Genomic DNA, 14,070 nt, shown 5'->3' with positions numbered 1-14,070 from the left:
GCCAGTCAGGCTGTAAATTATGGAACAGGCCATATCTCCTTCTTGGGTGTAGAAGATAAAGCATGTGAGAAGGAGAAGCGGTGGTCACCGAGATGGGGGAGAGTTCCTCTCATTTGGCAGAAATATCCATTCATTGCCTGTCACGGGGAGGCAGCCGATACTAATCAGGAGAGAAATGACCCTTTACAAAAATTGAAGGTGGAGAAAATAAGAGACTCAGGAAGGATGCCGCACTTGTAATATCCTCTGAGTATTTTTTTTTTGGGGGGGGGATGCTGTTTCTCAAATTAGTTTTGTTTTCCTGTTTTTTCTGTGAGACTCCCCTGTTATTGTATACACATCAGTGCATAATGGATTCCAGAGCTGGAAATTTTTTGGTGTGTAGCCGGGAGGCAATCTGCAAGAGAAATAATAGGCATTTTCTGTGGGATAAAAAGTATAATGAAGCCAATAAAAATGTAACAATTGTAATGGCTTTTGTTAACTGAACATTAACTAGGTACAAAACACTGTGCATATTCTTATTTAATCCTTACGAGCACCACATGGGGAAGGAATTGTTATCCTTGTTTAATAGATGAAGAGACTTACAGGGTAAATAATTAGCCCCAAGTTGACCAACTAGAGATTGGCAGAACTTGAATTTAAAACTAGGTCTCTGATAGAGAAATCTTTGCTCTTGATCGCTGTGTGTTGGTCCTGAGAATCAACTAGCCATGGAAGGTGCTAGACTCCAGTCATTAACATTATAGCTCTTGAGTTAGTCAAGCTTGCGTAAAATCTTGGCTCCACTACTTATGCCAGATGTGAGGATCACAGTACCTACTTGATGATGATTTTGAGACAAATGAGAGAATGTGGGAAAACCTTAGATTGGTGCCTGATACATAGGAAGTAGTGTTGCTATTCTTATTATTTCATAATTATCATCAGTATTATCAGTATTATCATCAGTGTCATTAGTTTTCCTATTATTAACACAAATACTGTATATAAAAAGTATAATGAAGCTTAGTTCTTAAGCCAGTCACAATGCGGGATGTTAAAGAAGACAGGAAATGGGCCATTCCAAATTGGAAGTCCCTGAATGCCAGCGAAGAATGCAAATTAATTGTTGGGGGGTGGGGGGGTTAATACATTACAAAGCGAAACTGGGGTTTTCCACATTTAAGAAGATAAAAAGGCAGAAGATTATTATTGTTAAAATTAGAATTCTTCCCACTGGAGAAAGATACGCAGTATTTGACTTTGTCTTACAGATATAGGAATGTAGGTAATTTGTTGAATTATTTGCATCAGATGTGATGGAGCCCAAACCCGAGGCATTTAGACTTAGGCCTAAGCCCCTTTACTAGATAGACCCCATCTTGCTCCCCTGGCCACGGGGAGTTGCTGGGATTCCTAGAATCTGAGTATCTGGTGACTGAGAAAGTTCAGTATCATATTGAGGAGTCAGCAAGGTTGGAATAGAGTGAGCTAGCCAGCCTCCCAAGAGCGATCTTTAGTTTCTTGATGTCCATGCTCCTGTGTAGTCACCTGCCATATTGAATTAAGGCTGGCCTTTGTGACCAATACACTATAGCAGAAGTGATGGTGTGTGACTTACAAGGCTCCTATCAAGGGCAGTGCTGCTTCCACCTTGGTCTCTTGGATCACTCACCCTGAGGGAAGCCAGATGCCATTGGGAGGACACTAAAACAACCATATGGATAAACCTGTTTGGAGAGGAAGTGAGTGTTTCACCCACCAGTCAGCACCAACATTAGATGATCTTCATCCAGCCCAAGTCAGATGACTGTAGCCCTGGCTGATATCTTGACTGTCACTTCATGAGAGATCTTGAGCCAGAACTGTCCAGTCAGACATCCCCAAATTCCTGGTCCACAGAAAGCACGAGAGATAATAAATGATTATTGTTATCTTAGGCCACCAGGTTTTGGATGCATGTCATACAGCATTAGATGACTAATATAGCCTTGCGTCCTATACTCTTTGGGCTGTGACTATGATATCTTATGACAACTAGAACTCGTTCCAGTTCTGTCCTTTTACTTGCTCCACAGTAATAGAGCTATCAACATTTTTCCTGGGCAGTGGACATGATATTAGGCTTTGTCAGTAGAGGGTGCTGGAGAGACATTGCAGGAGGAAGTTGGCTTCTCTTCCTGTTCCCTTGTCCTGCATTTCACTTTCTCCTGGCCCTGCTGTCCAGTCTGTCAGCAGGGCGTATGTGGGAACATCCAGTAGTCCTCTGCTCTAGCTGGGCCCCCAGACCGCAAAGACCCTCAACAACCTTATAATCCTGGCTCTGTCCCAGTGACCACTTGGCTGCAGCTCCTTCAACACGGACACCATAACATCCTAGGCCATGCCAGCGAGCAGGTTCCCTAAGCCAACTCTCAGCAGCCTTGACCACCTGTACCCGAGGCTGGTTTCCCATCGCCTTCCCAACGGGGACCCCATGCACTCCAGGTTGTGTGCCACTTTCACACAAGTGGACTCCCAACATTTTGACTTGCTCTGTACCTGCTCCCACCAGCCACAGACCGCTTTTCCCTGGAGGCCTTTCCTACATGCCCCTGGATTCCTGGCCAGTTTTGAGCCAGGCAACCCAGTGAACTTCTCAGCCACCCAGTGGGTATAACCATACCTTCTCCAAGGAGGTCTAGACCATAGTCTTGGGACTTACACCTTAGGGTGTAAGCCTTGGGAAGAGCCCCATCCCTGCCATATGAGTTTGTCCATCCCTGGGCACTTTCCCTCAGCCCAGAGTACTCTTTGGAGTTCTCCTCACATATTTATGGTTATCCCCCATTATAATGAATATCTCTTTAAAATTTCCTTGTTCCTTGGTGGACACAGGAAGCCTGTCCCGCAGGCTGATATTTGGCCAACACTGAGGATGTGCCTCTTGGGGGAGCAGACCCCCCCTGGCATTACATCCCCACTTCTGCCCACCGGTGGGTGGGTGCGATACCCATGGTGGATGGGGACCAGAGCAAACACTGGAACCTGTAACAGAATTAAAGGTCAATATTTCCATATGAAAAGTAACAATAACTTTAAAATGGGAAAATTTAAAAATTAAAATTGCTACATGGTTTCTGTCTTCTGATTGGACCCTAACTAATATATCCACCCCATTCTAAATCCTTCTCTCCTGCCCCGAGACACCAAGGGCAGAAAGTATGGTCAACTGGAAAGGCATCAGGAGCCGGGACAGCCAGTCTTTCTGTTTCAGCCTTATTCTGACCAAGGCCACAGGATCACTTATCTGTGCCTCATTCCTCTCTCTTGGCAGATCAACATGCTTTGTTTCTCCAGGTATCTGGCAGAAGATGGCTGCCCTACAGTTTCTGCCTTTACCTGTTCTTGAACCATGCAGTCACCAAAGATCCACTAGCACTTCTGCTAGGGGCAGATGTGATTGGCCCACTCTGGGTCAGGTGTTCTTTCTCGGTCCAGTCAGCTAAAGCTGAGGGTGCCGTTTCGTGTGATGTAAGCATGACTAATGGGCCCTTTCTTTTGGTAAATGGAGAGTCAGTTCCTAGAGAAGGGGTTGTGGATAGAACAGATCTCTGGAAAATATGTCTACCACAGACAGCCGCAAATCCATTAGTCATATGACCAAGATTTGGAGGTTGTAGATATTTGTCCTCAGATTTGCATTGTTTATCTTCTTTGCTATTATTGTAATAACGGCACCGGAGATCTGGAGGAAGAGAAGGTAGGTGAGACAAAACAAGGAGAAAGCAGCTAAAAGTGATAAATTACAGATCATTCCGTCCATAGACACATTCAAAATGCAGAAACCGTTGTGTGCCTGATTTAACATGGAGAAGAAGGCGACTAACTTGTTCAACCATTTCTTTGTTTGCAACAAGAATGGGAAAGACAGGCCTCTCTCCAGCACCACACCGCCTACCGTCATTCATTCTAAATTCCAACTTTATGGCATGAGGCACCAACAGAGAAGCCATAACTGCCTCATGAAGGAATGAGAGCCAAGTACAAAGGTTAAGAAGGAGAAAGGTAAAGAAGATTCTAGTGGTGTGTAAGTGGCTCAAATTAATGAGATGACTCAAAGCTCCATGAGAGTCAGTGGGAGCTTGGTAGTTATGTCAAGAGGCCTCAAAACAGAAAACCAACAAACAAACAAGCAAACAGAAAAACCAAAACACGTTTGAGGAAGTTAGTTTTCCCGATGATGGGGCAATGGCAAAATCGTAGTAAAGGAAGATTTAGCGAGAGGTCAACAGCAACCACTGTAAGTAAAAATTCTTCCCCAAAGCACAAAATGTCTTAAGCAAGTTGTTTATACGTATTGGGAGTGTGTGTGTAGAATTAAAATGTTACTAGTTAGCTAGTTAGCGATTCTAGTCACAAAACCAATTGCGTTAAATAAAAATCGCTGCCTTGATTAAACCATTAATCCAGCAGCTGAAGTATCAGCGGAACTGGGATCTGTGTGGCAAAATGGGAGTCCATTCAAGCATACTTGGGGGAATTTCAAGACATTTACTTGGGGTACTAATGACTTCAATTAAGATAGAACACATTACTTAAACCAAGCAAATGATCAGCCTCTGCATATAGAAGTGTGAAGGGAGCTTTAATTAATTTACTAATTGCACATCTCATCTTAAGCGGTACCATTGATTTGGGCCTGTTAGTGGTTTGGTTGCTGTTTTCTCTTACAAAGTATGGTGCCCTTTGTGGGGTGGGTGGGAGGAAGAGGGTAGCTAGAGTATGTACCCAGCCCTGGGCATTGGCGGACAATGTTGCCCTAATACTTGCTTAGATACCTAAGATTTCCTGGTGGCAGATTTCCTGGTCTTCTGTATAAAATGCAATCAAGTGACTTCCGAGTACCAAGATTGGCAAGACTTTAGTGCCACTCCCACCCCCAGATATATGAACTTCCTGCTTCAGCGATATGTGTGAAGCCTGAGTAGAAGGTTATCTTTACCGTGGAATACAGAAGAGGGCTTCAGAGGACAGAAAAGAAGGTGGGTATGGTTTGATGGGGAGCGGGGTGACAAGGAGGGCTCAGAGCACAAGAGGATGCCTTCTACAGAGGGCACGTCCACATGGGGAGCAAAGGGCAGGAGGGCTTGGTTTCATTAGTGTCTACCTGTGTTCCTCTGTGCTGGCTTAGAAGCAAGGAGAAAGGGAGAAACTGGGTGTTTCCAAGTATCCTTTTATGTACAGAATGTCAAACCGAATGAATGAGTGTCACTTATTGGAATGATGATCTATTAAGACGTCGGGTAGATGTGTTCACCATCGTTATGAATAAGTATTGGGATGCGCTAATGTGAGACATGGTGAAACTTCTGTGTGTAGAGGTTCTAAACAACTAAATAAATAACCTGCTTCCTTCTGGGCTTTTCATTTGGGAACAAACCCTGAGAAAGGAGTGTCCAAGTTCATGAATTGGCCACCAGGGGTCACCAGAAGAATTTAAAGGGCTTCTGAGGCAAAGCCCTGGTTTCTTGCTCACCAACAAAAGGTGCAGGTTTGTGGGACCTGTGTGCCCACACTCTTCTCCAGTGGAGAGGCTTCTCGCTCAAACATTTACTATTCCTGTGTCCCTTCTCATATTTATAATTTCTTTGTCCCTTCTTCGTGATCATCAGTTCTTGCTACACTACTTGGACCTGTACAACATTAATAGAGATCTTAGTTTCTTTATAATTAAACATATAAATGCTTATTAGTAGAGGATTACTTACTTTTAAGGTCTTAGCTCGAATGTTAGCCCCTCACCAGACGCCTTCTTTAAGTAGTCAATCTAATGGCTTTCTATTACTCTCTCATATCACCCGTTTATTTAATTACTATTTATTTCCTGTCTTCTTACCTCCCCAGAAAAATAATCAGAGCTAACATTTAAATAGATGTTTGGCTATTAATAGCCAGACACTGTTCTAAGTGCTGTGCGTATATTAATTCTTTGAATCTATATCGCAACCATATAAGATAGGCATTATTATTATTATTTTTAAGCAGAGGACACTAAGACACAGAGAAGGTAAGTAACTTGCCCAAGAGCACACAGCTATAAAATAAGATAGTTGGAATTCAGACCTTGCTAGTCTTGTGCCAAAATACATGCTCTTAAACATTAAGTATCCTACTGTCCAAACCTTAGAACAATGCCTGTCAGTGTTGTATGTTAAATGGGTTAATACATTGTGGTAAATCCAGAATGCCATGTGGTTTAGCCAAAAGATGATATGCACTATTACTAAAAGATTTTCACAACATGTTAAGTGAATACAGTAAATATAGAATATTTTATATAGCCTGATTCTATTTTTGGAAAAAAGTATTTACACACATAGCATATATAACATCTACAAAATATATTTATATGTGTGTGTATGGGGGGTGCATAGAGAAAAACCTAGAAAACTAACCATCTCCACGATCATCTCTGGGGACTACAACTGGTGGGATAAGGGAGATTTTTTTAATACCCTCTTGAATAAAAATTAATTAAGAGTAAGTGCTTTCTTTGTAACATAAAAAATTTTAAGGAAAATTTCTAGAACTTTTCACAAAAATAAATGTACTATTTCTCATGTTCCATATGCTCTTGAATTATCGCTTCAAAATAATAAGTACTTTAAAAGCCCTGAACTTTGTTAAGTCTTAAGTGAATTAAAGCACTTGCTTCTTATAAGTTTTTCAATGTGGGTTTTTGTTCAGGATGTCTTTGTTTACTTTTATTCTTTCCTAAGTCAGGGGTGCAGAGGGGGAGAGGGCTGCATTCTCACAACTGAGAGCTAAATATGTCACCCTAGGAATGATCACATTACAGCTTTATGCCATTATTCTTGATGTAATTATTGTGGCAGGCCATGTCATTAGGATGTCATATCAGATTACAAAAGTCTGTGTGCTGTGATATAACTAACTTTTGGGGCTTTAGCACTGAATATGTAAACCTTGATTTTCCAGCATCTGACTTTTGCATTTCATTACAGATGAGGCTAGTATTAGCTCATAGGTTGGTTGGAGTGTGGTAGAAAGATGTGTGCATGGAGTTTTCTTTTTTCTTTTTTTTAAATTTGTATTTAATTTATTTTTTTAATTTACATCCAAGTTAGTTAGCATATAGTGCAACAGTGACTTCAGGAGTAGATTCCTTAATGCCTCTGACCCATTTAGCCCATACCGCGCCCCCCAACCCCTCCAGTAACCCTCTGTCTGTGCCCCATATTTAAGAGTCTCTTATGTTTTTGTCCTCCTCCCAGTTTTTTATTATTTTGCTTCCCTTTCCTTATGTTCATCTGTTTTGTCTCTTCAAGTCCTCATATGAGTGAAGTCATATGATATATGTCTTTCTCTGCCTAATTTCACTTGGGGTAATACCCTCTAGTTCCACCCATGTAGTTGCAAATGGCAAGATTTCATTCTTTTTGATTGCCGAGTAATATGGAGTTTTCTTTAAAAACGGGCTTCCTCAAGGGGTATCGAGCTCATTTACCTCCTTCAGGAAAGTACATTCGAGGAGCAAGGTCGGCTGAGGTTGGAGGTGTGTATGCTGATCTCTTATTATTGAAGCATTCCAAGAATGCAGTGTCCTGTACTTCAAAGTTGCATAATAAAGATGTTTGGCACCGATGTGTTTGACTTGACTTTGTAGTGTGGCCTCTCAGGGTCAGGCTATTTTTCTGAGAGCCCAGAGGTCCCATCATTGTGCCAGGTCACAGGAAGGGACATGAAAAGGGAGGGGAGGGGAGGGCAAAGACCAGAGGGCCTGGGCACCCGAGAGGACAGACTTCCTTTACCCTTGCAGCTTCTCAGCCCTGCCTCCACATCAGAACCACCCGAGAGCTTTGAAAAAGTCTGATGGCTGCCTCACCCCAGACCAGTTGATTTGGTATCACTGGGATTTGGGCCTAGGCACTAACGTTTCAAGCAGGTATTTTAATGGGTGGCCAAGGTTGAGAACCACTGGCTCACATGTGGCATACCGTGGCTTCTGGAAGCTCTTGTGCACATTCGGAAAGAAGTCGGGGCTGGGTGTCCACTGGAATGGGTGGGCGCACAGTATCTCACATTCCCAGGGAGGCTGGACCTGCATCCACTGAGATCCATTGCTTCTCCATTTCTAATACGCTCCCTTGCTGAGTGAGTACAAGTGGAAGGTGGTCCCGGTAAGTCGTGTTTAACAGCACATTAGAGCGTGGGCTGGGAGCTAAAAATCACTTATTCAGACCAAGCACCCACAGTCAGGGCCAGGCAGGTTAGGGTACAGATGGTTCTGTTTATCTGGCCCAGCAGAGTTTGCAATATCATCTCATGATACATTTTCTCACGCCTGTGAGGTGGGCATTATTGCCATTTGATGGACTGGGAAGCCGAGGGCTGGAAGATTCTGAGGGTCAGGATCACACAGCTGTTTTGTGGCCAAGTAGAACCAGAATCTGCCGGGCTTCCAATTCCAGTTGGTATACCAGTTCTGATGCCAATGCCCTACTTCCCCACAGCAGCCTTAGAAAGCCGTCTTTGATTTTAATATTTCCTAGTTCAACTTATAAGAGAAATCCCTAATTCTTTTGAATTCTTTATGGACATTTGCAAGGGGACTAACTAGTGAAAAACTGACCAGGGAAGGTATTGGCCAAAGGTGCAAGGAAGAACACCAAACAAGCCGCTTTTCCGGTCCTCTCATTTATAGAGAGTTTATCTTAAAACCGTCTGTAATTCCTAGTGTTTCTTTATCACATCAATCGCTAACGTGTGCAGAACACGTATTATATATCCCACTCACTGAGCTTTTCGAAGATTAATTTTAGCCCTCACATCAACCACATGACATAGGTACTATTACTGATCCCCATTTTACAGATGGGGAAACTGAGGTTCAGAGAGCTTGGACATCTTGCTTAAGGTCACACAGCTAGTAGATAGGTAAGCCCAGATCTGAATCCAGTTAGGGGTAAGAGCTCACGGACTTGCATTATACTGGGCTGATTTTTAGCCCTGTATACAGCCCTACAGTCCTGCTGACCCAAGTTCCCAGTCTGACTCTGGGCTCCTACCTTTTCTCCCTGTTTCTTTAACCACAGTGATTGTTTGTACTTATTATACCTTTATCACACGTTAGGCATTGTTCCAAAAGCTTTACAAATTTTACCTCATTTAATTCCTTGATGCGGGAGAAGGGACCTCAGGGTAGACCCTCCTGGAGAGGCTCTTGTCCAGCTTACGGCTGTTCTTACCACCACCTCCCTTTCTGCAAGGCTGACTTTGTCAGACTCCTGGTGACCGGAGAGGAGAAATCCCTGTCTCACATCTGTCTTTATGGTTAGAACCCTGTGGTCAGCTCTGCTTCTAGGTTCTTGGCTGTGGTGCCCAGATCTCCTCCCCTTGCGTTAGTCTTGCCTCTGCCCACAGCCTTCTCACATCATCCGGGTAGATGGAACCAGTCCGCTCAAACGTGCAAATGAAACACTGACTGCTCTCTACGTGACTGGGCTAAGTAAGAGGTTGTAGATTTCGTTCTGAGCTAAAGCAATGAGATCTTGCTTGCTAAGCCTGGCTGACTGAACATCAAATGAGCCATGACTTCCAGCCAACACTCACTGTCACATCCAACTGTGAGCCTCCCTGAAGCCACTTTGAGCTCCTTTCAGATCGCTCTGGAGGATTCACGTAGGACCTGGTGACCTCTCGTTCCCCACTCTCACATCCAGCTCTTTTCTGTGTTGACGATTTTCCTCCGCCATTTCCCTCTGTCTGTGGCATTGTTCCCTGGCTCCTCTCATGGCTGGATCCATCTAGAATTCAGATCTCCTTCAACTCAGGATCTCACTCAGTCTTTCCTTGATCACCTGTGTTTAAAGGAAACACCATTCTTTTCTGCCTTCACCCACTCTCTTAACATTGCCTTTATTGCCTCTTCACACTCTTTAATCATTGGGTTTATTCTTTATTGTCTCTGTGTCACATGAAAATAGAAGCAAAAGAGAGTAAGTCTTTTTCTTTTTCTCTACTGCCAGAAACTCATTTTTCATCATCCCCACCCTGCCAATGACCTTTTCTTATTTACCTCTTCCCTGTCTCCTAAATCAATTTGTACCTTGTTTGGGGTTTTGTTACTAACTGATTCTGGGCCTATGCACTTCTTCTCAGTTCCCTCGTGTTTGTTTTTTTTTTTTAAACGTTTATTTATTTTTGAGAAAGACAGACAGACAGAATGCAAGCAGGGGAGGGGCAGACAGAGAGGGAGACACAGAATCTGAAGCAGGTTCCAGGCTCTGAGCTGTTAGCACAGAGCCCGACGTGGGGCTTGAACTCACGAAGTGTGAGACCATGACCTGAGCCGAAGTCGGATGCTTAACCGACTGAGCCACCCAGGCGCCCCACAGTTCCCTCATGTTAATAAAGATGCTGTTGTCCTTGTGGGCACCCTCTCAATGAATGAAATCAGAAAGGCAGTTTGGGCTCCAGTGAAGCAGGTGACCTGTCACCGAGGAGGACAGGTTCTTTGTTGTGCCTCTTTGGGAACGTGTTGGTCAAATGCAAGTTTTAACAGATTTAAAAAATATAGCCACGCCCTAGGCAATGTCTGGATCTCTAGGGGCCTACAGAGGCAAAGCTTCTATCTTCAGTGGGTTTTCTGGCTATTGGCAGGAAAAGACTGAACTGAGCAAGAACCAGCATGATGAGGCAAATACTAATTTAAAACAAGAGATAACCAGCAGTGTGCTTGTAATGGAGAGCAGACACTGGGGTCTGGGCAGGCTTTGTGAGATTTAGTCAAGGCAGTGAAAAACACAGGGTTTGGATATGTTTGCTTGGGTGTATTCTTTTGCTTAGTGCTCCGTGTGGTCATCGGCTTCTTTGTCCCCCTTAGGTACAGCCCATGGCTGCTCCAGTAGTTCTCTGGCTGCAGGGCGGGCCAGGAGGTTCATCCATGTTTGGACTTTTTGTGGAGCACGGACCTTATATTGTCACAAGTAACATGACTGGTAAGTATTACTTGGACTCTGTTTTCCCATGGAGAGGTTTTCACCTGAAACTTACATCTGCTCCATAAAAAAAAATTAAAGTATACACAGAACCACTAGGAATAGCTTGATAGTTTCAGATTATAAAAACATAGCTTTCTGACAATGTCTGTCCAAGAAGGAGGAGCCACCAGGCTGAGAGTCCTGGCTGGGCTGCTTTCTCCCTTGAAATCTGAGTGAAAGGTTCTAAGCTATTTTCTTGCAATCTGCTGCTGACTTAAGCAATCTGGGCTTATGAAAGCAGTTGGTATTATTACTATTTGGGCAAGCTCTTTTGCATGAGCCTAATGGGTGGAATTGTATCCCTAATTATTCACATCAACAGAACACCGTATGGCTCAGTAGGATAAATGGTCAGATATCCTGGAAGCAAGATGCTGTGGGTGGAGACGGGTGAAGGAAGGGGCGGAGGAACCACATCTGGTTGTAACCCTGGGTCACCTCCATCTCATTTTGGGGGTTGGGGAAGATTGTTTACTTTCCCTGGGACAGAATTTGGAGAGCGAACGACTTTGTCACTCAGGTATAAAAGAGTTGTTCTCTTTGGCATTAGAAAGGACGAAGAGGCTTTAGAAGGACCAGACTTTAAGAATGGTTGATTGGATCAGACAGATAGGTTTATGGGTTTTTTTCTAAGCGAAACAGTTGCAAGGGGTTTTGTTTCCAAACTTTATCCTAGATGGAGAAACCCTCTGGGGGTTTCTCTAGGTCTGGGAAAAGTAGAGGAGAAGAGGGGAGAAGAAAAAAGGTGCTGGTGTCTGTTCCCTACGGCACGAGGCTGAAGCAGTGTCAAAGGGACCCCAGGAGTTCATTGACACGATGGGGACGGGTGGGGCTGCTGGGCTGCTGACCAGAGCTAGGCCGTAGGTGGGCTGGTTGGTTAACGACCCACTCTCAAACCTCTTCTCTGTTTTACTAGTGAGTCCCAGAGAGTTTCCTTGGACCACCACATTTTCCATGCTTTACATTGATAATCCAGTGAGTATCCGATGGTCCTGTGAAATGCCAAGTGGGCCTCTCTTGTCTTTTTCCTTTATATAAGGTACATTTAAAAAATAAGGGAAAAGAGGGGTGCCCGGGTGGCTCAGTTGATTAAGTGACCCCCTTCAGCCTAGGTCATGATCTCGCTGTTCCCGAGTTCGAGCCCCACGTCAGGCTCTGTGCTGACAGCTCGGAGCCTGGAGCCTGTTTCGGATTCTGTGTCTCCCTTGCTCTCTGCCCCTCCCCCACTCACACTCTGTCTCTGTCTCTCTCAAAAATAAAAATAAACGTTTAAAAAACATTTTTTTAAAAAAGGTAGGGAAAAGAAACAGGTGTAGGGTTTTCTTTATAAAACAGAATTTAATCTCTTAAACACCATCTGAGATGTCGTTTTTCCAGCATATATCATTAAATCTGAGTTTGGAGGAATTTTACTTGCTACTTTCTCTCCTCTCATTTTTAATCTTATGAAAGAGTTTTTTCTTAATTTTTTCTTTTTTCTTAAAAGATTTTTTTTCTTTCATTTTTAATCTTATGTCCTGTTCACTGAATTATATCATCCAGGATAAGGGATTGGTTTCTTTCGACTGATGATCCGGCTTCGCCATATCATGGGTTATTGTATAGTATTGGAATTCCTAACATTTCTAGCAGAGTTGTAGATTTCAAAAGTCAAAGCTAGTCTCCTTCATTTATCACAGTGAGCCCCATCTGGGAGCAAAACGTGGGGTTCTCCTTTGGAAGTTCTTCTGAAATTGAGTCCAATAAACAGAAAAATAGGAGAGTAACTTTAGAGTTAGCTTCTGCAGATCAGGAGTGTCGTTGCCCCCTAATTGATTTCTCTGATTTCTCTCATGCCCCAGATGGTTCCGAGAAAACAGATAAATAGGGAGAAAAAAAAAAGTCCAACATACTTGTTCCCTCTTTTCCCACCAAGTTTTGTCAGCCATCCTCTTTCCTCGTCTACAATTGTGTATTTCTAAAGAAGTCGAATGAAATGTCCTGTTCCCTTGTGTGTTTAGGGAAAGCAAAAACAAAAATGTTTACACCTAGTTGAGGTGCGTCCTTTATGCAGATTTTTGACACAAAATAAGTGGCAGCTTCTTCTGGATTTACAGCTTGGTTGTCTATGCGCTTCCAGGTGTAAGGAAGTGTTAGTTTCAAACTAACCTTTATTTTAAAACTTCTCTACTGAAGGTGAAGGGGGCTTAGTGGCCATATTTCTCACAAATAAAAAAAATGAAAACACACACACACACACAAACTATCTTTCATCTCCAGCCTAGAGAGTTCCTTCTTAGCAGGACAGAGCAATGTGCCCTCCAGGTTTCAGAGAGGGGACAACTTTGGGTCCTTTGATAGTGCAGCGGTGGGGGGGCAGGCAGGAAAGGTGAATGGCTCCCCTTTAAATCAATATCTGGCAGGGTCCACATTGTGGAATCAGGACAGCTCAGCCACTGACCCCAGGGCAGAGCTTTGTGCTGTTGTTTTATTTGGGGTTGGTGGAGGGGAGAGGCAAAAGGTGAAATGCAGCATTGCCCCCACCATGGGGATGGGTAAAGGCACATGGGGTGGTGTGGCAGAAATCCCAGCTCAGAGGCTTGGCCTTTGGAATAAGGTCGATTTCCTTCCCGTGTGGTATCTCCCTGAGGGCTCCGAGGCATGTGTTTCTCAGTGTTTATACCTGCTTATTTATTTCATCCTCAGGTGGGCACAGGGTTCAGTTTTACTGATGACCCCCAGGGATACGCAGTCAATGAGGATGATGTGGCACGGAATTTATACAGGTAAAAGGTCTTGGCTGTCTCTTGACCTTCTTCAACCCAAACGTTTTTCTATTTCGATACGGAAATTCACCCAATGGTGTCAGTAGTACTGATGGATCCTCATGGGCTAATTCTTAAAGACATATTAAGAATACGTCTACGTGAGGAGCTCACACACGCACGCACACACACACACACACGTGTATGCGTGTGCGCACATGTGCGTACACACAGTCTGCTTTTTGCTTTGTTACTTTATCACTGATAACTGTGAAAATGGCCGGCAGACTTGTTGG

General features: G+C 43.7%; 1 protein-coding gene across 3 annotated transcripts in view; it reads left to right on the top strand.

Annotated features, from left to right (window-relative positions):
* The window catches only part of CPVL (carboxypeptidase vitellogenic like), a 127,742-nt gene that overhangs the window by 27,243 nt on the left and 86,429 nt on the right, over positions 1 to 14,070 (top strand). For all 3 annotated transcript variants that reach the window (XM_049642936.1, XM_049642937.1, XM_049642935.1), the window contains exons 4-6: positions 10,874 to 10,988; positions 11,947 to 12,005; positions 13,716 to 13,795. In XM_049642936.1, coding sequence (XP_049498893.1) covers positions 10,874 to 10,988; positions 11,947 to 12,005; positions 13,716 to 13,795 — 254 coding nt within the window. The remainder of the gene's footprint in view (positions 1 to 10,873; positions 10,989 to 11,946; positions 12,006 to 13,715; positions 13,796 to 14,070) is intronic.

Source organism: Panthera uncia, chromosome A2, assembly GCF_023721935.1.
Source record: "Panthera uncia isolate 11264 chromosome A2, Puncia_PCG_1.0, whole genome shotgun sequence".
Classification (NCBI taxonomy): domain Eukaryota; kingdom Metazoa; phylum Chordata; class Mammalia; order Carnivora; family Felidae; genus Panthera; species Panthera uncia.
This window is presented reverse-complemented; position numbering and strand designations above follow the sequence as displayed.